Genomic DNA, 23,632 nt, shown 5'->3' with positions numbered 1-23,632 from the left:
TTTCTTTGCCTTCCTTGCTGGATATACACCCTAAAGATTTTTCCATATCAGTAGATAACAATTTTTTTACAGCTGAATAGTACTCTACCATATGGATATATTGTGATTTATTTTTTCATTAAAAAATTTTTTTAAATTTATTTATTTTGAAAGAGAGAGCAAGCAGGGTAGAGGCAGAGAGAGAGAGAGAGAGAGAGAGAGAATGAGCACGTGCGCAGTAGGCTCTGAACCACCAGTATAGAGCCCAACTCATGAACTGTGAGATCATGACCCAAGCCAAAATCAGGAGTCGGGTGCTTAACCAACTGATTCATTCAGGAGTGCCCTCCCCCCCCTTTTTTTAAATTTTTAAGTTTATTTATTTATTTATTTTGAAAGAGCAAGCAGAGTAGAGGCAGAGAGAATTTATATATTTTTAAAAGTTTATCTATTTATCTTGAGAGAGCGAGTGTGGGTGTGTGTAGGGGAAGGGCCGAGAGTCAGGATTCCACGAAGGCTTTGCACTGACAGCTCGGAACCCAATGCAGGGCTTGAACTCACCAACTGCAAGATCATAGCCTGAGCGACGCAGGCACCCCTGAGGTGCTGTGCTTGTATAGAAGAGAGTACATAACTATATGATAAATTAGAGATTTTCATAATTACCACATAAAGCATTTTCAGTTTCCTTTAAGCAGTGTACCTATACTTGAATTTTTTATGTTTGTATTAAAATATATTGAGCTCGCTATTAATCATATTGTAATTGAGGGGTACATAGGTAGGGCATAAAAGACATGGATTGGAAAGATTCAGTAAATAGGGGCTAAATCATTGAGGTTCACACGTGAGCTATTTTCCTCCTCCAAGCCCTGACGTGGGGCTTTCTGTTCTATGAAACAAAGAACACAGGACTTTGTATGATAGTGAACATGAGGCAGATTCCGATTTAGCGGCCCTCAGCAGTTAGCACGTGAGCCATCTGGGACTGAGATTTCAGAGTTCGTGCTTTCTCTCTTTTTTCACATAGGTATTTAATCAAGTTCCTCGCAAAGCTTGCTCAGACCAGCGACGTTAATAAAATGACTCCCAGCAACATTGCGATTGTGTTAGGCCCTAACTTACTGTGGGCCAAAACTGAAGGGTAAGTAAGCCATCCCGTGTCCCTTGATTGTCGTGTCTTCTCTCCTCCCGGTAGAAATAGACACATTCTACAAGTGGCATCACGGCCCAGTGAGGAGCTCTGCGCACACGTCTGTGCTCACGGGGATGCTGTCACAGACGTTATAAAGTATGGTGACCATGGTACTTACTGAAGGCACAGGGTTCAGGCTGAGAGGTTCAGGGACAGCCCTGCACAGGAAGCGGCATTGGGCTGTACTTGGATGAATGAATAGCTTCCTGAAACGGCAGCCAGATAAGCAAAGTCATTGTGGGCATGAAAGGCTCTGGTTGCTGGGGTGGTGTCACACAGTCTTGGACACTCGGGCCGACAGAATTTGTGCTGACAGCTCAGAGCCTGATGCAGGGCTCGAGCTCATGAACGGTGAGATCATGACCTAGGCCTAAGGCAGACGCTTAACCGACTGAGCCACCCAGGCGCCCCTGTTTTCTTCCTTTTGAGCACTGGCATTCACACGGTCAACTTCTGAACAAACATCTTGGGACAAGTCCACAGATATGCCAACCTTAATACTATGGGTTTTTATTTTTAAGTTTATTGATTTATTTTGAGAGAGCGAGCAAGAGCAGAGGTGGGGCAGAGCGAGAGAAGGGGAGAGAGAAAATCCCAAGAAGGCTCCCTGCTGTCAGCACAGAGCCCAGCCCAGGGCCTAATCCCACAAACCGTGACATCATGACCTGAGCCAAAATCAAGAGTCAGACACTTAACCAACTGGGCCACCCAGGTCCCCCCTAAGTACTATATTTACTGTGGGGGCTCAGGCTCTTTGAGATAAGGGGCACCCCGAAACAGTACATACTTTTTCTTTTATTGTGGGCAAAAGTGGTGGTGGTGTCCTGGGTCTTTAAAGATAACTACCACGGGCGACATGTTCCGGTGGGAAAATGCCTGGTCGGAACCCTGTTCCGAACCAGCTTAAAATCAGCGTTTGGACTGAACACTGTCGTTCACCGGCTCCCTCGCTGTTAGCACAGTGCATGCCGACCAAGGAGCGACAGTCAGGTCGGGGTGATTTTTCCTCTGGGGGCCTCACTGCCACACTCACTGCCACACTCCTAGGACAGAGCCCTGTGCATCTCATGTTTGCGTTTGTGCTTAAAGATTTTACTGGTTTAAAGTAATCTCCCTGCCCTGCGGGAAGCGCTTTGACTTTGTGAATGTCCTTTGCAGGTCGCTAGCTGAAATGGCAGCGGCCACATCTGTCCACGTGGTTGCGGTCATCGAGCCCATCATTCAGCACGCCGACTGGTTCTTCCCTGAAGGTAATTTACCTGTTCAGCCTCACCGACTGCCCAGGCAACAGCACTAACAGCATAAAAAAATTCTTTCGAGAAGAAAATACATCAATAATCCCTTCACCGTTACCTAACTGGTTTCCCTTTTTCGTGTTTCTTGTTAGACCGCTTACATTCATCTTTGACATACAGGCCACCACATTATTTTGTGTTTCGCTTTGTTTCACTCAGCACCGAGTTGTTCACTCTAGCCAGCGTACGCTGAGTGCCCACTAGGCGCCACATGTGTGCTGGTGAGACATGCTGTCTTCCCTGGAGGATCGTGGCTCTTGGGGAAAGACACGTGAAGAGATAATGTAAATGTGGCGAGTGAGAAGGAAAGGCGGATAGTTTGACAAAGTCAGATGCTGGGCATAAAGAACCAGGGACCACTTTGTAGAAGAGGTGACACTGAATATGCAGTTTTCCACTGGGAAGACGGCTTTTTGTTTCTCTAGGCAGAGAGCTGGGCATTTTGTAAAAGTGGAAGGTCATGCAGGATCAGTGTATTGTAACCATTTTGTGAAGGTCAGAGTTGGAGTGTCAGAGAAGAAGGATTTCAGTCTATAGGTCATAGATTTTTTATTTTTTTTAACATTTATTTATTTTTGAGAGACAGAGAAAGACAGATCATGAGCAGGGGAGGGGTAGAACAAGAGGGACACACAGAATCGGAAGCAGGCCCTAGGCTCTGAGCTGCCAGCACAGAGCCCGACACCAGATCGAACTCATGAACTGTGAGATCGTGACCTGAGCTGAACTTGGACGCTCAACCGACTGAGCCACCCAGGCGCCCCAGGCCATAGATTTTTCAGATTGTATTTGTTGTAGTCCTGGGAGCCTCAGAGTTTCCACAATCCCCTTTGCGGCCACTGGTCAGCAAGTTTTGTGAGTCCAGACCCCTGCACCTTACTTTGCCCAGAGTGGCCCTGTTGTCACCTTCCCTGGAGTGTGAGCTCATGAGTGACACCAGGCCATGCTTGCCTCTTCTTTACCGTGGTCTCCACACCATCGAGAATCCTGCCTCGCTCCTGTAGGCTGTGCAACAAATATGTCTGAGTGAGTCCTGGCATTCTGCCCAAGATTTCTTTGGGAAAATGCTCCTTGGAAAAAGTGCTACAGGCAACACGGAGTTGGTGTTGCCTTTTTTTTTTTTTTTTTTTGCATTTTATAATCAAAATGTAAATACTTTTCTTTTTTTTTGTTCAAAGAAGTAATCCATGCTTATTGCCCTTGTCCATCTTCCATGATTTTTTCTTAAATTTTTTTTACAAAGAAGAAAACAGAGGGATCGTGTAAGTTATATTCTGAATCACACCCCTTCCTTATTTCTAGTGCCCTCATTTTACCTTCCCTGGCTTGGCAAACCATTTTTTTTTTGACTGACTGATTAACTGAGATATAGAGAGCACAAACAGAGGAGGGGCAGAGAAAGAGAGGGAGGAAGAATCCCACACCCAGCACAGAGGCCACCGTGGGCTCAATCCCACGAACCATGAGCTCATGACCTGAGCTGAAATCCAGAGTGGGACACTTAACCGACTGAGCCTCCCAGGTGCCCATTGGCAAACCGTTCTTAAGAGGAGAGTGCAGGGGGTTCCGCTTGTGAAGCAGTGAGGGCTGGGTGGGGGGGAAGAATAAGGCTCCTGTCCCAGAGGGGTCTTAAAGCTCCGTGCACCCATATGCTCTCCGTCGCCCAGGGCACGCCTCATTTTATGGCACTTTGCTTTATTGCGCTTTCTAGATACTGCATTATAATACAGACTGAGGGTTTGTGGTAACCCTGCACTGGGTGTGTCTATCGGTTCCATTTTTCTGACAGCATTTGCTCATTTCATGTCTCTGTCACATTATGGCAATTATTGCAGTATTTCAGATTTCTTCATTCTTATTACATTTATTGTAGTGATCTGTGATCAGTGATTATGACTCACTGAGAGCTCAGATGATGGTTAGCATTTCTTAGTAATGAAATCTTTCTTTTAAAAAGTTTATTTATTTTGAGAGAAAGGGAAAGAAAGCACGATTGGGGGAGGGGCAGAGAGAGAGAGAAAAAGAGAATCCCAAGCAGGCTCCATGTGGTCAGTGCAGAACCTGATGCAGGACTTGAACCCATGAATTGTGAGATCATGACCTGAGCTGAAATCAAGAGTTGGTCGCTTAACTGATGACGGAGCCACCCAGGTACCCTAACAATAAAGTATTTTTTAATTCACGCATATGCATTGCGTTTTTAGACACAATGCTATTACATGCTGAATAGATGGCAGTGTAGTATAAACATAGCTTTTATATGCATTGGGAAACCAAAAAAGTCACCTGACTTGCCTTCTTGGGATACTCATTTTATTGGGATATTCACTCTCGCGATACCTGCTTTTTGGCGCTCTTTGCCTTGTTGCGGCGGCTGGACACCGCTCCTGCAGTGTCTCTGAGGGCTGCCTGTACTCTGGTTTCTTTCTTTGGTTGCAGAGGTGGAATTTAACGTCTCGGAAGCATTCGTGCCTCTCGTCACCCCAAATTCCAATCACTCATCTCACACTGGAAATGACTCTGACTCAGGGACGCTCGAGAGGAAGCGGCCTGCCAGCATGGCAGTCATGGAAGGGGACTTGGTGAAGAAGGAGAGGTGCGTTTAGAGCTGTTCGCCATCGTCCAGCAGCAGATTCCCGTAGAAGGATTGTCGAGCCCTCGGTATCTGGTCCTGCCTCAGTCGACCTGTAATGAGAATGGCCCACTCCGCACCCCTGATTGTTAGGTCCAGATATTTTAGGAATTTTGCTCTAGTTCATTCCAGACATTAATATGACTTACATAAGGCGGATACATAGCTTGTCTGTCAACACCTGTGCCCTGTGCATCCATGCTTTCCTTGGTGGTCTGTGGTCCATAGGCCCATGGTGGAATGGCATCATACACACGCTACAAGGCCACCTAACTGCGCTCGAGGAAAAGAGAGAAAGGGGGAAAAAAGTTAAATACTGTGGACAGAGGTCTAGGAGCGAATGGGAGAATAACCCACCTCTATGTGACTTGGTGTTTAAAGAGACCTATTTTGGGTAGAACTTGGCCCCTCAGTGGAAGCCAACCACTGAAGCTGATGTTCAGCTGGAGAAACGCCAGTATTTGCCAATTCTGGAAGAAAAAAAAAAGATGGCGGTATCGGATCTAGCAAGAGACCATAGGTGTCTGTGCTGTGCTCCATGGGCAATTTTAGTGGGATTTTCAAAGGTTAGGAGGCACTTTATGACTTGTGTCTTCAGAAGCCAGTCTGCTGAGTGTTGTATGATGAAATGCCACCGAATTCACCAGTAAGGCCAACTTAGAGAGGCCGTTTGAGTAGCGTGCTCTTCTTGCACACGCAGAATAACATCACCAGAAGTAGTGTTACGCTGCCGATAAATAGCAAGCTCCTATTTTAATTGCCCGGTCTCATAGCGAGCTTTGATATTTTTTTGTTTTGTTTTATTTTGCTTGGTGGCAGTTGTTCTTAATCCATAACGAAGGCCAGTTTGCTCCACTTTCCTATTCGGTCCCCCTGAAGCCCACATTTATTACGTGCGGAAACCTTATTTACCTGCAGTCCCATTCACACATTTAGTCCTGGCTCTTGACGACAGACTGTCTACCACAAAACTAGCCTGCATGTATTTTAAGTCACAAAATACAGTGTTATGGGTCTGATTGGCATATAGTAAATGATTCTCAGTTACCCCCAGGGGTAGATTTTCCCCACCGGCTGACCCAGTAAACCCAAGCTGAAGGAGCCATGTGCCTTGATTTTTTAACCTGAAAAGTTTTAAAGTTCATACATCAAGTAAATCTTAGCGAAAAGTGAATCTTCCTCCTCCCCACCCTCCAACCACCGTCTCCTTCCCAAAAGCAACTGTGTTTCCCAAGGTCACCGACCCTTTCAGACACATTCTTTGCACACGCAAGTACCAGCGTTTCTACATCTCAGCCTGAGGAGCAGGGCAGTGTGACAGCCTTCCACACTCGGCATCCCCTCATCCCCCACACACGCAGATTTGAGGTGGCCGTTACGCAGATAGGTACGCTCACGTGATGCCACTCACCAAGACGAGGCCTGCCCCTTGGCTTGCAGCTGTTCACCCCCATCCTGAGAAAGGACACTGATCAGCACTGGGTCTTTAGGCTTGCACAGGTTGAAAGCCCGGTTGAACTGCTTGCCCTGGTGGTAGGGATGACCGTGAACCTGGTCCACACCGCTTCACTGCATGCTGGGCAACCTGGGGGGCTGTTCACGCGTGTTGGTTTCAACACGCGTGGACCGATGGACTTCTGTCTCCGTACTCAGCTTGCATGGTGTGTTGACTGTTTCTTCTCTCTGTGTAGCTTTGGTGTGAAGCTTATGGACTTCCAGGCCCACCGGCGAGGTGGCACTCTAAATAGAAAGCACATAGCCCCAGCTTTCCAGCCGCCACTCCCACCCACAGATGGCGGCACCTTGGCTCCTGCGGGCCCAGAGCCCCCTCCCCAGAGCTCTAGGGCTGAAAGCAGCACAGGGGGTGGGGCTGTCCCCTCCTCTGCGGGCACACTGGAGCAGGGGCCAAGCCTGGGCAACAGGTAAGGAGGCCGGCTTCTGCTGGGTGCCCAGTGCCCCAGCCGTCTTGCAGAGGCTGGCCTGTGGGCGTGGCATCCAGGCCCACAGAATCACTCAGCAGAGAGTGAACCAGATTTGCCTTTGTTCTTCTGGTTGGCAAAGGATGGGGGAAAAAGACTGCAAATTACTTGCTTCCTTTCCTGTTTTCCAAAAGCAGCAACATTCGTTTGCATTCTGTAGCATACTGCTTCGGTGCTGGAAGCCAATAGGTGGCTAGCAGTATTATAAACCTCTTTTACCTGTTGGATGTGCACTCGATGTCCGTCGACCACTTGCTTGTTGTCATCTAGTATGCTAACTAGTTAACACTTGAATATAGAAAGTTACTTAGGTTATAGTATTCTTGGCATTTGTTCATTCATTCATTCACTCACCCACTCACCCATCTACCCATTCATCCATCCATCCATCCAGACTTACTAACTAACTGAGTTCCGGATACTGTTTTAGGCGCAGTTGGTGACTGAGACCTTTCCAACCCCTAGCCTTCAGTCTTGCAGGCAAATTGATACCTGAGTACGTGGGAGAAAATATGATGCTAAATTTTCCTAAAAGGCTCTTTTGTGGCTTCCTTTAGATTAGCCACCTGGAGTAGGATAGTATACAGCAACTTTAAGAAAGAAGACCTTTGAACTTGAGATTTCTATGGTCAGGAATTCATTTCTCCACACTGACGCAGGCAGATGACCTCCAGAGGCCACTTCTGATGGTACCTCTGGTGGTTCAGGACCAGAAGCTGCTGTAAGAGACAAGCCCCTCTGCAGAGCACGTGCTAGGCCACCTATAAAGCACTAAATAATCACACATAAAGTAAAATAAATGCACGGAGCAAGGATGACCTGTGTCTGCATGCACACATTATGCGCAGAGATGCAGCTGGCTCCGGAGAGCTCCCGCCCCTCCCTTCCCCTCCTTTGCATGGGGAGTGAGTGCCTCGGGTGTGTGAACTCCAGTTCTTGTTTGGTCCTCACACCTGAACTCTGACTGCTCTGGGTCTTCCTGAATTCCTTTTTAGTCCATCATTGGTAGAAGTTCACATTCTGCTGAAAAACACCTGAGGCTTCATACTCCCCAGGCTGCATATGCACATCATAAGCTCTGTGTTGTCTTGCAAACCGCTGCCCTACATGTCTTGTTTAGGCTTAAATTTTTTTCTTTGAGAAATAAAAATACTCGCAAACTCTTACACTTGTGTGTACATGTTAGCATTCAACCTGATCAATCAAGGCTTAAATACATTATTTAAGACAGTAATTAGAATTCACTGCAGAAGGACAGAAGGAAACATAGAACGCCAGTCCTCGGTTTGCTTTTGTTTTTTTGCTGTGTAGATATTTTTGTGTACACTTCACTGGTGGCATTCACTGTTGGGTGACCCTGACAAAAATGTCGCCATCAGGTTTAGCGTAAAAGGTCCTGACCCAGGAATTAGCCTGAGTTCTCATCTCTGTCTCCCCTGCTACTAACCAGGTCTGGACTTTGAGCGATCAAAGGGTTTCTCTTTCCTCAAGTCCACACTGTTGATAATAATTGAGTGCTTTGTAGTTTCCAGCTCTAGTATTTTTCCATAGCTTTTGCTTTGTTTTATACACCGTGTGTCAAAATCTCATTATTTTGAAGTCCAAAAGCCCTTTTGCGTTTTTCAGTATTGCCCAATCTAAGTACAGGCAAACTAGAAATTTCTGGTTGGTTGCTTGAAATGGTCTCTATCATGATGTTCAAGGGGCAGAAGAGCTGGAAGACAGTGTGATGCAGTGAATCTCATATTTAGTCCTGGATGGCCCCAAACACATATTAGTTAGCTGTGTAGACCCAGCGAGAACTGCTTAAAATCCCAGATCACCTCCTTGTCTGCCGAGATGAAAACTCTGGTTGGGAGCTGGTATTTTGTAGCATGCTTACTAGGTTTCCAGCTGGGAAATGTCTGATGTCTAACTTGACTTCTGCTCCTTTTAGTCCGCCGAAACCCAAGGACGCTGCACCTGCCCCCGCCCCCGCCCCCGCCCCGGGGAGAAGCAGCAGTCAGACCGCTGCTGGCCCGAACCAGGCCCAGGCGCCGGCCGCCGGCTCCCATCAGCTCTCGGTGGGCCCAGGACACAGTTCCGCCGGCCCTAGCCCGCACACTCTGCGCCGAGGTAAGCATCCACTTGACTCCTCGCCCTTCGAGAGGGATGCGTGACATCCTTGGGTTAGTGCGGGGGATTCGCTTGCAAGGCTTTCCAACAGATCATTCCCATGGCTGTTTATAAAAGGGTGAGCAGAAAAATCAGTCATTTTAAGAGCAAAGTCATGGAAGAGAAATGAAATAATGGAGAACAGAGAAGTAGGCATCGCACAGTATGTTTAAGCCAGAGAGTCCAGCAACCAAAAGTTGCTTCTCAGAAGCAGTGCTCCCAGTTTTCCAGGAATCTGGCATGACAAGCCCTCCCTCTGTTTGGAAACCGCCACAGCCTCCTCAGTAGCCCAGCCTTAGGGGTCCGCAACCCTCGAGATGGCGGTCAGGGCCTCCTGGGTCCTGACTGACCTGGGATGGGAATCGCTCCCATCCATACCCGTGCACGCTCTCCACCCGGCAGTTATGAAGCCTGTTTGAAAACACAGCAGATCGTGTCTTCTCTCGGTTGAAAGGCTCCAGTGGCTCATGTGGCCCCGTGGTCGGCCTGCCTCTGGGCCCCGCTCTGAACCACTGCCCTCTCTCACCACGCTTCCGGCAGTGCTGGTTTGCTCTCCGTTCCTTGCCTACACTGAGCTCATCCCCTCTCCAGAGCATCCGCATTCCATGTCTTCTCTTCTGGGGCTCTCCAACCCACATCTTCTCATGGCTCTGTTGAGACTTTATTTTATTGGGGGAAGAGACCTACCCAGAGATCTATCTACTCTTAAATTTCTAAGAGTACTATAGACACCCTGTGGTGCAGCAGACCTCTGGGTCTTACTCACCTGCCCCCAGAGTGACGAGACCCTGCCCCCGAAGTGACCAGACCCCGCCCCGGCGGTGGCAGAGGCCACAGGGACAGGCCACTTAGGAGAGACAGCTAAACTCGGGTGGCCTGGTCAAGGCTGGGCAATTGTGATAAATGGTAAAAGGCCTGGACTCAAAAGTTTGAGCTAAAGCCGCAGAGCTGCTTGGATTAAAGCCGCTAGTTTCACCTTTCCTAACTGAATCCCTGCAAATACAAAGTAGAAATAAAAATGCCTTCTTAAGAGGCATATTGTAGGAATGCCCATGAAAGCACCGACTTTATAAAGCGTAACACAAACGTTAGGTGGAATTCTTATAAACTACAGGCAGGGAGGCAAAGTCAGGTATGTGCCGCCTGGTCAGAGACCCACGGGGTCCTTGTGGTCCTCCCTGCAGTCAGCAATATCTTCGTCTGTACCCCAGCTGACCCTGGAGCGTAAGGAGGTCTTCCCTTCCTGGATTCTGGGTGGAACCCTGCTTCCAAGTTGAGGCCCATCTTATGGCATCTTAGGAGTCTTGACTCCCGCTTCCCCAAACCACAGGTCTCTGGCTTCCTCATAGGACGAGTCTGATCCTTCTGCCCCTGCCTCAGCCTCCCCAAACCTCACAGGCGGTCATAGGCAACACCCACCTTTCCCCCACCTCCCTGGCACCCAGCTCTCCTGCTTCCTCTTCTGATTCCCTCTACGCCCTTTAATGTCCGGAATGGTCTTTTATTCTTTTTAGTTTTTTTTAAGTTTATTTACTTATTTTGAGAGAAAGTGAGAGAGACAGCAGGAGCAGAGTGGAGGCAGAGAGAGGGAAAGAGAGAGAATCCCAAGCAGGCTCTACACTGTCAGTGCAGAGCCCAACGTTGGGGGCGGGAGGGGGGTGGGGTGGAACCCTCGAACCATGAGATCATGACCTGAGCTGAAATCAAGAGTCTGACACATAAACGACTGAGCCACCCACGTGCACCAGGAACAGTCTTTTACTTGGTGTGAATTCATAGTTAATGTTGCTCAGAAGAGAAAACTAGAACTTTTTCTTTTTTAACCGTTTGTTTATTTTTGAGAGAGAGCTAGTGGGGGAGGGGCAGAGAGAGAGGGAGACAGAGGATCTAAGGCAGGATCTGTGCTGACAGGAGAGAGCCTGGCGTGTGGCTCACTGCCTGAGCCGAAGTCAGACACTTAACCAACTGAGCCACCCAGGTGCCCCAGAACTTTTTAAGTTGCTATGGTAACCAAAGTACAGCTAATATTCCAAACGTTCCTTCTTTTGTCTGCTGGGTGGTTGTTTCTTTGGGGAAAGGTCTTCTGAGGTCTGGGGTCTAAACGTGTAGGCCAGGAGAGCAAAGCAGACTTTATACCCTTTCCATTCCTTAATTCTGGGCCTAGAAGCAGAGAGCCAGGCAGTGTAGGAAAGAGGAAAGGGATGAAGAGAGTCCAAGGAATCCATAGAACATGGTTGTGAGCCTATTCTGCCAGTTACTAGCTGGCAGAAGACTTGACCTTTTACAGATATTTGACCTCTCTGAGCCTCAGTTTTCTCCATTGTGAAATGGGTGTAACAATGCCCATCTTGGAATGAGCTTATGAGACTCAACTTACGTAAGGGGCCTTACTTTAAGGTGCTGGTGATGTGCTGGGTAAATGATACATGTCCTTAATTTCCCTATCTCTTTAAGTAGGATCTCAGTACAATTTGAAAAATACTGGGGTGCTTGGGTGTCTCAGTCGGTTAAGTTTCTGATTCTTGATTTCAACTCAGGTCATGATCTCACAATTCACAGATTTAAGCCCCGCGTTGGACTCTGCATGGATGGTGTAGAGCCTGCTTGGGATTCTCTCTCTCCCTCTCTCTCTCTCTCTCTCTCTCTCTCTCTCTCTCTCTCTCTCTCTCTCTCTCGGGTACAGGTGGGGTAACCACTTGTAAGGGTACATGCTCTCTCTCAAAATAAATAAATAAACTTAAAAAAATGCGAAAGTCTCTCCTTTCCACCCACCTCTCCCAGCCCAAAGCCGGTCCGACCCCATTGTCTTCCATTTCACCCTCCTTGGTAGCAAATTCTACCCCGACGTTCCCTTAGTGATGCTAATCTCAGCTGATAGAGAGAGGGTTGTGATGTGCTTCAGCTCTCCATAGATACATCTAAGGCAATTCCTCCAGACTTATTTGTACTTATAAAGAGAATATATCTGTTAATTCAAATGATTCTGGAACTGGTAGAATTTCTGTTACTTAAAAAAAAATCATGCTGTCTAGAGAAACTGGCTCAGGGCCGGGGCCCCCGGTATGTTGTACAGGCAGATCAATCATGATTGGTGGCCGTACCTTCAGCTGTTGTTGCTTCTCCTGTTTTCTTACTGGGCCATCAGGTCACCAGCGAAGGGTACTGACCAGTGGGCAACTCAGTGAGCTAAGAGCAGTGACTCTGGGGGGCGGGGGAGGGGTGCGCCTTGACTGACTTCTTTTCTTACTGAACTTTAAACTTTTCTTTTTTAGTATTTACTTATTTTGAGAGAGAGAAAGACAGAGTGTGAGTGAGGGAGGGGCAGAGAGAGAGACACAGAATCTGAAGCAGGCTCCAGGCTCCGAGCTAGCTGTCAGCACAGAGCCTGATGCGGGGCTCCAACCCATGAACTGTGAGATGATGACCTGAGCCGAAGCCAGAGGCTTAACCGACTGAGCCACCCAGGCGCCCCCTTATTGAACTTTTAAAACAACAGGTCTTGGGGCGCCCTGTTGGCTCAGAGGAGCCTGCGACTCTTGGTCATGAGTTCAAGCCCCAGGTTGGGTGTAGAAATGACTAAAAAATCTTAAAAAATAAAATAACAGGTCTTTAAAAGGTCTGTATGTGTATAAAGTACTTTCTTTTTTGAGCATGAACTTTCTGTTTGTGAACAGTTTCAGATCTGCAGAGAAGCTGCAGAGTCAGTCCTCTTGCTCCCTGGTACCCATCAGCTCTTTCCCCTGTCACTAAGCTTTAAGCTCGGAGGTCCCCGCGGTGCCCCCACTCCCCCGTGGCCTCTCACGGCCGCACCTGCAGCGTTACTGTTAACAACGAGCTGCTCCCCCTGGTGTTCATTGCTGCCGCACGCCCGCTGGCATCCAGGACATCGCGTCACACTCAGTCACCTTGAGTCCAGGGGCTCCTATGGGCCGTGATGGTATCTCACGTCCCTTGTACTTTCCCGGCCTAGGCGGCTTGGGGGAGTGTGGGGTCAGGCCTCGGCGTCGGTCAGCTGGCTTTCTCTTGGTTAGAGGGGGCCGAGGGCTTTGGGGGAGGACGACCGCGAGGTGAAGCGTCCCCTGGATGGCGTCCCTCCACGAGGCGCACAGTACCCCGCGGTCACCTGCCAAAGGTGGTGTTGGCTCTCCCGTGCTCTTCTCACTGAAAGGTGTTCTCCTCCTTTGTGCAGCGGTTAAAAAACCTGCTCCCGCGCCCCCGAAACCAGGAAACGCGCCTCCCGGCCACCCCGGGGGCCAGAGTTCTCCGGGAACATCTCAGCACCCGCCCAGCCTGTCACCAAAGCCAGCCACTCGAAGCCCTTCTCCTCCCTCTCAGCCCGCCGGCCAGGCCCCGGGCCCGCCGAGCGCCACCCCGCAGCCCTGCGCGCCCCGGAGGTACTCCAGCAGCTTGCCCCCCATACAAGCCCCCAGCCACCCGCCGCCACAGCCCCCGACGCAGGCAGCGCCGCCGGGGCTCGCCAAACCCTGCAGCCAGGGCCCGGCCGCCGAGTACGGACTGGAGCAGCCGCCGCACACCCCGCCGCACACCCCGACGCCCCCCAGTACCCCGCCTCTGGGAAAACAGCACCCCGGCCCGCCGGCTTCTCAGCCCCAGGCTGCGAGTAACCCCGAGACGGCGCAGCCCCACGCAGGAACCTTGCCGAGACCGAGACCAGTACCAAAGCCGAGGAACCGGCCCAGCGTGCCCCCGCCCCCACATCCTCCCGGCGCCCACGCCACAGGGGACGGCGCCCTCGCCAACGCGGCTCCCACAGCCTCCAAAATAGTGACGGGTAAGTGAGAAATCTGTTCGGACTTTTTCATTACCTCTGTACTGCCCCCTCCGTTAGGCCTGGGTATACAGCGGGTCCGCAAGCCACATCCGCGGGCCCAATCTGGCCCACAGCCCGTTTTTGTAAATAAAGTTTTATTGGGGGCACCGCGGCTCTAATTTGTTCAGGTATTGGCCTGGGCCGCTTCTGTGCTAACATAACAGAGCTGTATAGTGCTTTCAGAGATTATTGGGCCCACAGGGTCTACAAATATTCACTACCTGGCCCTTGAAGTTAGCTGGCCACTGACTTTTAGTTTCATTCTGTGTCTAAGACTTATTTACCTTGACATTTTTCTAAGTGTAATGAATCCATGTGGAAGGTACCCTACCACAATGAGCAGGAAGTTCATTTCTTCCTCATTAGGATACTTCTTTTCCTTCTAAAGGTAAAAATGTTCATAGTAAGTGAAGCATTTCAGGTATAACTTTAAAAAACGGGATCTGTGCCACTTTGGTGCCCCGAGGATCTTGGGGGCAATCAATTCAGAGTGCTGGCTTTAGGTGGTGGGGGAAGGAAGGGTTGACATTTTCCCAGAATTCCCATGGAAACCTGTTTCAGGTGGTGATGATTGAACAGATTTCAGCAGGCTACCTAACAGGGTGTTTTTTTATAGGCAGTGGAGAACATGATCCTTTTATTTAATTATGATTTCTTTTCAAAATTCCACCCCAAGGGCACTAATACACTATTTGAGTTAAGGGTGGGGTAGATGGGGTTTTTTTTTTTTTTATGTGTTTTTTTAAAATGGCAGGAGCTTTGAATCACAACAGATTAATTTTCCATTTTCGACATGGAGCTAATTTTAGAGACGAGGTGGACTATATCTCCGGGCCATCCAGCTCTACTGTGTGACTTCCCTGCTGAAAATGAGGCAACAGTATACCCCAGACTGGGACCCCAAAGGATAAGGGTTAGCCAGCTAGTCTTGTGATAACCTTCCCCGCCCCCCAGGCACATACTGAATAACTTGCATATTATAAATGGTTAATAATTTATGATGACACTCCAGCTTTTATTTTTAAAAGCCAAAGCCACATTGGTGTGTTTGTTTGTTTGTTTCCCAATAGATGCCCTTCCTAGTGCCCTCACAGGTGGGGAAGGTTCCCAGGACTAAGGTCTGTAACGCCCCCCACCCCGAGCAGCCCGCACCAAGCTCCGTATGCTGCTGCTTAACCATGTTTTGCAAATGTGCTTTTGACCATGTGCTCAGGACCAGCTCTCGGACCTTGTGCCGTCCGTTCTGTAGCATGTGGACATTACGTTTGTTCTCACCAAAAGCATTTTGAGCTGCAGTGCTCCAGATTCGAGGTAGCTGTCAGTAGATTGAGAACCCGATTCCAAGCTGCTCATATAAGATACTAGAAATGTCTTCTTTCTTGTTGGTCAGCCTTTCCGAAGTGTCCTGCTCTTCTCAGTGGTTTCCCTGTGGCGGACTGGCTCATCACGTCCAAGCACAGAGGACTCGGGCGCAGTCAGCACAGAAACTTGTGTTCCCCGTGTACTTGTATATCTTAAGTGCAAGTTAACTGCATGGAGCTTCTTAATTTGATATTTGAAATTCTCAGCACCAAACCAAACCAAACCAACCAGTCTTCTTCCAAAGATCCCACACTAAATTCCTTCGCGTTCTAGCACGCTTACATTTTGCTTTCTTAAACCATATGAGCTTTTCAAAAGGCACTGTTAGTCCCATCTGAGCCGTGCCTCCAGGTCCACATTTGGACATGATAGGGCTCTCGTCATGCGTACCATTGCTCTAACCGGCTGATCTGAGCCTTAAACCCGTGGTCGGCTCCTTTTGCCAGTATTCACAGCTTTGGTCTGAGTAAGACTTTCCGCAGAAGCCAGAAAAGGAAATGAGTGCAGCTTTAAAGACGTGGAGGAAGGCACGGACGGGCGTGATTCCACATCCTGATTCCTTATAACCCAGCAGTCTGGAATTGCCCTGCTGGGAGTGAAGCCGTGCACAAGAGTGAAGTGACTAAACCCTAATTAAGGCGGAGCCTTTTAACCCTTCACAGCTTGTGACACACCAGCATTTCATCCCCAGATCTTTCCTTTTATGCAGATGGGAAACTTTGAAAACTGGAATCATGTCTGTGCTTTAAAACCGTTCCCACCTCAGGTGTGTTTATTCCAGGACATCCTCTTATTGATCCAGTGCAACACCGTAATGCCCTGTACTTTATCAGGTCAGGGACATTTTATATGACAAGTACTTTGCCTTAAGATATTAGCTAAGTATATAAAAACCAATCTATGTTATGAATTCTCCTAAACTCAAGAAATTCCAGGCCACCACAATTATCTTTGTATTGCAGCAGTAACTTTTAATTGTTTAAAATTGCCCAGACTGCCATTGGGAGCACACAGAGGCCAGCATTTAGGATTCATGCGTCCACTAGTATTGAGCAAGCTGCTATTATGAACCATTCTTGGGTACAGCCATTGGGTATTTCAAGTAGAAAAAAGATGTAACTTCCTTGGAAGCCCATCCTTTATTATGACATTATGTTTTCGTGTGGAAAACCATAGACAGGTTCCTAAAACAGGTTATTTGCCTACAGTATTTAATCCTAAAAAGTTGACTTAAGGCCTGGGGATTAGGATAAACCCTTGGGGAAGACCGTTGCTGCCAAGCAGATTGGGCCACCGTCATCTGGCAGTTCAGCTCCGGCAGAGAAGAACGGAGGGACTCTGATGTCATTGGAAGCTCTTCTGTATCATTACTGCAGAAAGTGTGGCAAGCCTTTTCGCTTTGAAAGTAAAAAGAGTTTGCGTCTTGCTGTTTTTAAAGTAACAAATTTTAGCCAAGAGTGTTCTAATTGAAACATTTTATTAAATAATTTAGATGTATGACCTGCCATATGCAGTAAGAACCCAAATTGGAATATTTAATGGTAAGGACAAGGCACCTGATTGGCCGAAGCGTTTGTGCTACTTGATGATCGTTCCTTGTGCACTAACGCCTGTTACTAACCGGGCACCCTAACCCTGCCTGCTTGCATCCCTGCTAACAGTGCATGTACTAAACGACGCTGGCTTCGTTCCTGCTTGCTGTCGATCACTCTGAGTACTAAGTGTGTTCACAGACATGTGACAGGGGGTCACAGGGCCGGCCTGGTGACTACTCTGCTTTCTGTTCTTTTCTGTACTGGGCAGGCTTGAGGTGTAGTAGAAGGAAGACATTGTAGACTTGGGCATGCCCGAATTAGAACCTCAGCTGTGTAACACCAGGCAAAGGCACAACCTGGCTGATCAGTAAAAGGGCGATATTCATGAGAATTTTTGTTGAAGGGATTAGAACACAAGAAAACACCTTGTCGTTATACACTGGGTCCTAAGTGAGCGCTAGCTCTTTGTGATCTTGTTTATCTTGGAAAAAATGGATAATCAGAGTTATGTACTAGATTCATAGGTCAGCGCTTTAAAAATACAGATGCCCCGGGGCACCTGGGGGGCTCAGTCAGTTGAGCGTCTGACTTCGGCTCAGGTCATGATCTCACAGATCATGAGTTCGAGCCCCGCATCAGGCTTGCTGCTGTCAGCACAGATCTGTCCCTACCCCACTTGTGCACTCTCAAAAATAAAAAATAAAAATAAAAATGCATATGCCCAGATCTAGCCTTCTCGAACCCAAACCCAGGAGGACTGGGGCGTAGGTACCCATGTTATATTCTGATGCAGTGTTTGATTTTCCCAGTAGCAGTTCTTTTGTGGGTTAAAAAGACAGCGCTCAGGAGCAGAAGATATTCCACAATGTTTCCTGATAGTTCATGAGCCCGAGAACACGTATCCCACGAGGTGCCCGTCCACCGTGCGATGGTGCATCATGTCGCTCTCGGGGCCGTCCCTCAGAACTCAACACTTTGCTGGTTCTCACCGTGTTCTTTTTTAAAACTAACCTCTTTTTACCTCCCAAAAGTAGCGCATTTAAAAAAGTTAACCATAGCTATTAAAGAAAATTTGGAAACTGGAAATAATAAGTCACGCTGCTCCCATTGAAGAAGTTCACTACTCACAGTCTGGGTTTTTCTCTATTTTTTCTTTCCTAGAAGCCCAAAGGGGAGTGTGATCATAATTATTTTGCGTATATGGATTTTGGTCCTGCATTTTTATTTTACCTTACTCACGTCAGTGCCCCTCCCGTGTTATGATGTTTTTTACAACCTTCTTCTCGATGACTGCATAATATTAACCAGGTGTATTTTTGCTCGTAGTTGGACATTTTTAAGTGGCTTCTGCCTCTCCTTGCAGGTTATGTTTAACAGATAGCTACCAGAACCCTGTCAAGGTGACCATCCAGTGAGACTTGAGCGGAATCTGTCCTTTGTAAAAATAATACTGAGTTGACGCCGAGTCTCTCACAGATAGGAAAGTCTCGGACAGCCCCAGCGAGCTGGTGAGGGGCACAAGGGAGTCATTCAGACAGATTGGTCAGGAGGCAGGGTAGATGCCCTGCAGTTGTTTCTGCGAAGTGTAATTCTAAGTCTGTGTTTGGACCTGTTAGGTAACACAGTGGCCGGGAGAGTGACCTTGGACTGCTTGGAGGGTCGGCTGACAACCTAAAGCACATATTCAGAATCGTTGAAGTGACAAACCTTCCAAGACCAGGTCCGAAGTTATAGAGTGCCCGTCCTGGCCCTCCGGGGGCCCACCTCCTTGATACAGATACTCAAGAGAGGAAGGAACCCGCTTAGATTTGTCCAAACCCCGGATCAGGGGTAACGTTCTGCCTGAGCAGAGGCAGGGTCCTGGGCAGCTGTCTTTTTGTTCTTGGTTTTTTCATATATCAGTCATGTGACCTTAGCTCCAAGCTGTATGCTCCAAGGCCAGCCCTTCTTAGAATGCATATAATGGAAAATCATGCCTTATGTAAATTCGCAGCCAGAAAGCTTCAGAGGCATTAAAAGAAAAAAAACAAAAAAAACAAGAAAGAGTTCCTGCGGGAATCATTCTAAAATAACCTTTTTTACTACTGTGAAGCAGAGTGTTTAAGACTCAGGCGTCATCTCCTCAGATCCTGCCTTCTCTGTCAGGACCCTCACCCGCGGACGCACAGACTCCTATCGGGAGGAGGGAAGCGCCGTCACTTAGACTCCAGAGTCCCACCGATGTGGCTCTGATCCTCCGAGGAGTTGAGCCTCTCAGAGTCCCCCTTTCTTACCTCCACGGTGGCACTCCTGCTGCCTTGCCATGATTTCATGTAGGGGTGCGGTGAGCTGACGCGATGAGGTGTGTGGAACACTTAGCATAATATCTGGGAAATAGTAGGCACTCCATGGTGGCAGCCGTTGTGATGAAGAGTAAGCTCCTTCTAGAAGCTGTCTCTGCACACATGCCTATTTGTACTACTTGTCGTGGGTGAACAGACTTGCTATCTTCCTTTTAAAAAATGGTTCATGTAAGGGGGGTGCTGGGAAATAGGGTACCTGCCAACCTCATGCAAACCAGGGGCAGCGGGCATGAGGCAGAGGGGACTTCCCTTACGCTCCCCCACACACTTTCTTCCTGGGTGTGAGGTCGGGTGTGTTCATCAAAAATAGAGGAATTCTGGAAAGTACAAATCCAGGAATTATTTACATGTGATGTAAAAAAAAAAAAAAGGGAAGGAAGGTAGGTAGATAGGCAGGTAGGTAGTGAGTTTGTCCTCTGAGAAGGATCTGTGGCCGATCGGTGTTGGTTTGCATAGAAACCCACACATTAACAAGTAGAAACCTAACCAATGAGTATAGTGCCTGTGCGTCATGCGCCCCCACCAGGTGCGGTGGGTCCACAGTCTCTCGTAACTTCTTTGGGCTAAAAAGAGACTGTGACTGGTTGCACCATCTGTCCCTCGTTGGGTTAGGATAATGGTGACGGGACTGAATTTGCCATAGATTTCTGGTAGGAGTCTTGTCCTTGAGACATGACTGCTCTACCTGAGGTGATAGGAGGGGAGGATTGGAGCGATGGCTGGGCCGATGACTCTTCTCCATCCATCCATCCATCCGTCTGTCCGTCCATCCATCCATCTATCCAGCTGGCCATCAGCCATTAACCAGTCACTGTCCCAGGCATCTGGGAGGCTCGCCTAGGGACTCCCTTTCTGCCAAGGTCAAGTCTGAGACATTTGGATCCTTATTCCATGCACGCAGACCCCCCTTGACTGCACCACCGGGCCGGGCAGTGCAGCACAGTTCAGTCGGTGGTACAGTTAACCCAAGAGCTGACCCGGTTGTCTGCACCGGCATTCAGCACTTGAACTCTTTGACATCTCGGCATCTCCACAGATCTAGAAACTTTTCCTTAAGTTGTGGTACACTGGAAGCCTTGGGGGCGGGGCCTGCCAACCCAGGAACCCGTTGTGAGGGAAGAGAGGAGACAGATCTCGCAGCTCAGGACAGTAGGGCTGCGTAGGAGCAGGGAGCCCCCAAGATGTATCTGCATCTGCCGCTGGCCCCTGTGGACAAGGGACAGGTGAAAGAGAAGTCCTGTCGGAAGCGGCAGACATGGTGTCACCTGCACCATGACCAGTACAGAGAGCATCTCTTAAGCATAACAGGGAAACCCCCCAGCACACCCACCCAGCCCGGCAACTCCGGCAGATCTGAACTTCTCTCCTTTCCTGCACCAGCCCTCCCACCTCTCTCCAGGCTCACACAATTTGCTAGAACACACACCTCCTAGAGAAACAAATGGTTCTGTCCTGATGAGGGGCTGTCTCCCCCACTCAACTGTCGGCTTCATTAAAGCCGTGTCTGGCTTGTTCTCTGTTACGCCCTCACAGGTGGGGGCTCAGTGAGTACTTGTCCATGCACAAGCGCATCTGAGACCCCTGGCCCCCCTGGGAGGAGGGCTGTGGTAGGTGGTGATGTCTGTTGTGAGTTTAGGAGTGAGGGGCCGATGGCTCGAGGATTAGGTGTTTGCCCTCTTGCTAACGGAATCCCAGCCAACATAATAAGACATGAAGGAACTGGCCTGTAAGTGTTAGGAAGAGAAGAGAAAATACTTGTGGGAGATTGGCCATCTACCTCAGTGATGGTCAACCAAGGGCAGTTGCCAGGGGACATCTGTCAGTGTCTGGAGACATCTTTGTCACCCTGGGGAAGAGACGGACATTTGCCACTGGCATCTAGTGCTCTGCATCCTGCAGACAGCCCCACAGCCCAGAATGATCCAGCCCAGAGGGTCACTGGTGGGAGGCTGGCATAGCATTAGAGGAACAACTCCGCAGCCTTAGAGGGGGGCTGTCCCCAGTGAAGGGCGCCCATCCCCGCAGCCCAGGCATTGTGAGGAGAGTTTCGTTAGCACGTCAGAGGCCTTGGTGAGAATGAGGTTTCCTCTCCTCGTTCAGAGCGAGCAAGGGCTGCATCTGAGAGCTGCCCCGGGCTCTTGGAGGCTTGACTCAACTGCTGCTGGCGGCTCTAGTGAGAGAGGGTGTGTGTGCATGGGCCCACTCGGACCTCCTGGCTCCCCTTCTCCTCAGAGCACCCTCGGGCGGCCTCGTGGGCATTGCCACACGCTGACCCCGTGTCTCCTGTTTTTGTCCAGACACCAGTTCTAGAGTTTCAGAGCCGCTTCGCAGCACCTTTCCCGACACGCATTCAGACTCCGCAAGCAAAGACCTGCCTGGGCACATTCTGTTGGACATAGACAACGACACGGAAAGCACGGCCCTGTGAAGAAAGCCCCCCCGGCCCCGGCCCCCTCCGCCCTGGTGCGTGGAGCAGGGCAGGTGCCCACTTTCCTCTGCAGACCCAACAGTGAAGGGCGTTCAGTGAAGGGAGACAGAGGCCGGACATGCCGGGCCTCGCCTTCCCCCAGCCCGAGAAGGTGGGGGCTGACACTTGAAGCCGAATGACCTGTGTCTTGAGGATGCTGGCTTTCTTTACACGGGAAAGAAATCACGCCCAAAAACATCTTTGAAAGAAGGAAAAACGGAAGAAGAAAAAGGAAAGAAGTAGCTAGACTGGAAGGAGCACGCCCGCCAAGACGTGGGTAGGAAGCCTTGTCGCTGCACCGCATTAACTACTTAATAAAATGCGTTCATTATTCGAATCGCCTACTTCCTGCTCCTTGGACTTCCACTCCCATACCTGGGGAGGGAGGGCCCTCTCCTTCAGAATCGCTGCAGAACCATTTTGTATGAAGTATGGTCGGTGCTGCCCCAGCCCCCGAAAACCACGTGCACCGACGGTGACCGCTGGATCCGTCACCTCAGCAAACTGGATGTGACCTGTGCCTTGCTGGATTGCAGAACGTAGAAAGAAACGTACTGTTCTGTTGTTTTTTTTTTTAAACAATGTAATTGCTACTTGATAAGGACCGAACAATATTCTAGTTTCATGTTTAATTTGAATTAAATATATTCTGTGGTTTATATGAAAACTTTACCATTCTTGGAAGCGAGAGCGTGGATTGTGTGTGTGCGCGCGCATGCATGTCGTCTCTCACCCAGATAGAATTCGAAAGAGATGTCGGGGTCTCACTGTGACTGTAGAAGCCTGAAGGAATGGAGGGCAAGTCACTGCAAGGACACCAGCCCCCAGGTGCCCCGGAGACCTCCCGGACTGACTGTCCCTCAGCGAAATGTTCTGCGGTCGGGCTCTTCCTTTGCAGTTACCGGTCCTGACTCCCTTCCCCATCCAACCGGAGACACTGAAAACAGTCAGCCAGCCCCGCAGACCCAGTGCAGGAGTCCGAAGCCGCTCTTTCCCACCGGAATTCCCTTTTCCAGCGGCTGGAAGGCACTGCTTTCCCGGGGTTGGAACACTCGGGAGGAACAGATGGGGAAATGGAGCAGCAAGAGGCAGACAGTCTGGGTGTCTGTTTGGATGGCAGCCCCTCCCGGCGGCCCAGAGGTGGTGGGCTCCTCCTGGGGCTAGGGACGGACACACGCTGCCGGTGCTGGCTGCCTGGAACCGCTCCATGGGTAGAGTTGGTTGCCACGCACATCAGTGACCTGGGCCTTGCCTGGAAGACACTGGCCCTGTGACTTCACTTCGGCAGCACACACAGTTCCCCTGGCACGGTGCAGAGGACACCGGCCCCCTTCCAAGCTGACGCCTACCAGGTTCACTTGAAAAGGGCAATCACTTTTTCCTCCCGACTCAGTTCCCTGTGCCCCCAAAGTGCTTCCTACACTTACTAATTACACTGAAATAGGTACCTATTGAAGCACGTGGGTGGCTCAGCAGGTTAAGCGTCTCTTGGTTTCAGCACACACCATGATCTCAGTTTCATGAGTTCCAGCCCCACTTCAGACTCCCCGCTGACAGTGCGGAGCCTGCTTAGGATTCTCTCTCTGCCTCCCTCTCGGCCCCTCCATTCTTGTTGTCTCTGTCTCTCTCAAAATAACTCAAAAAAAGGGAGGGGGCTGCCTGGTTGGCTCAGTCAGTTAAGTGTCTGCCTTCAGCTCCGGTCATGATCTCACGATTCATGAGTTCAAGCCCGCTGTTGGGTTGTCTGCTGTCAGTACAGAGCCTGCTTTAGATCCTCTGTTCCCCTCTCTCTGCCCCTCCCCTGGTCTCATACCTACTCACTGAACAAAGAGAAAGTAAAGTGTATTTTAAAAAAGAAAAA

General features: G+C 49.4%; 1 protein-coding gene across 1 annotated transcript in view; it reads left to right on the top strand.

The window, feature by feature from the left end:
* ARHGAP17 (Rho GTPase activating protein 17) overlaps positions 1-23,301 on the top strand; it is a 70,494-nt gene extending 47,193 nt beyond the window's left edge. Inside the window, exons 14-20 of the mRNA XM_029945699.1 lie at positions 1,010-1,123; positions 2,333-2,424; positions 4,909-5,065; positions 6,793-7,023; positions 9,017-9,195; positions 13,424-14,026; positions 21,602-23,301. Coding sequence (XP_029801559.1) covers positions 1,010-1,123; positions 2,333-2,424; positions 4,909-5,065; positions 6,793-7,023; positions 9,017-9,195; positions 13,424-14,026; positions 21,602-21,732 — 1,507 coding nt within the window. The 3' untranslated portion in view covers positions 21,733-23,301. The remainder of the gene's footprint in view (positions 1-1,009; positions 1,124-2,332; positions 2,425-4,908; positions 5,066-6,792; positions 7,024-9,016; positions 9,196-13,423; positions 14,027-21,601) is intronic.
* Positions 23,302-23,632: the final 331 nt, after the last annotated feature.

Source organism: Suricata suricatta, chromosome 8 (assembly GCF_006229205.1).
Source record: "Suricata suricatta isolate VVHF042 chromosome 8, meerkat_22Aug2017_6uvM2_HiC, whole genome shotgun sequence".
In the NCBI taxonomy this organism is placed as follows: Eukaryota; Metazoa; Chordata; class Mammalia; order Carnivora; family Herpestidae; genus Suricata; species Suricata suricatta.
The sequence above is the reverse complement of the archived record's forward strand: the minus strand, read 5'-3'. Positions and strand labels throughout refer to the sequence as shown.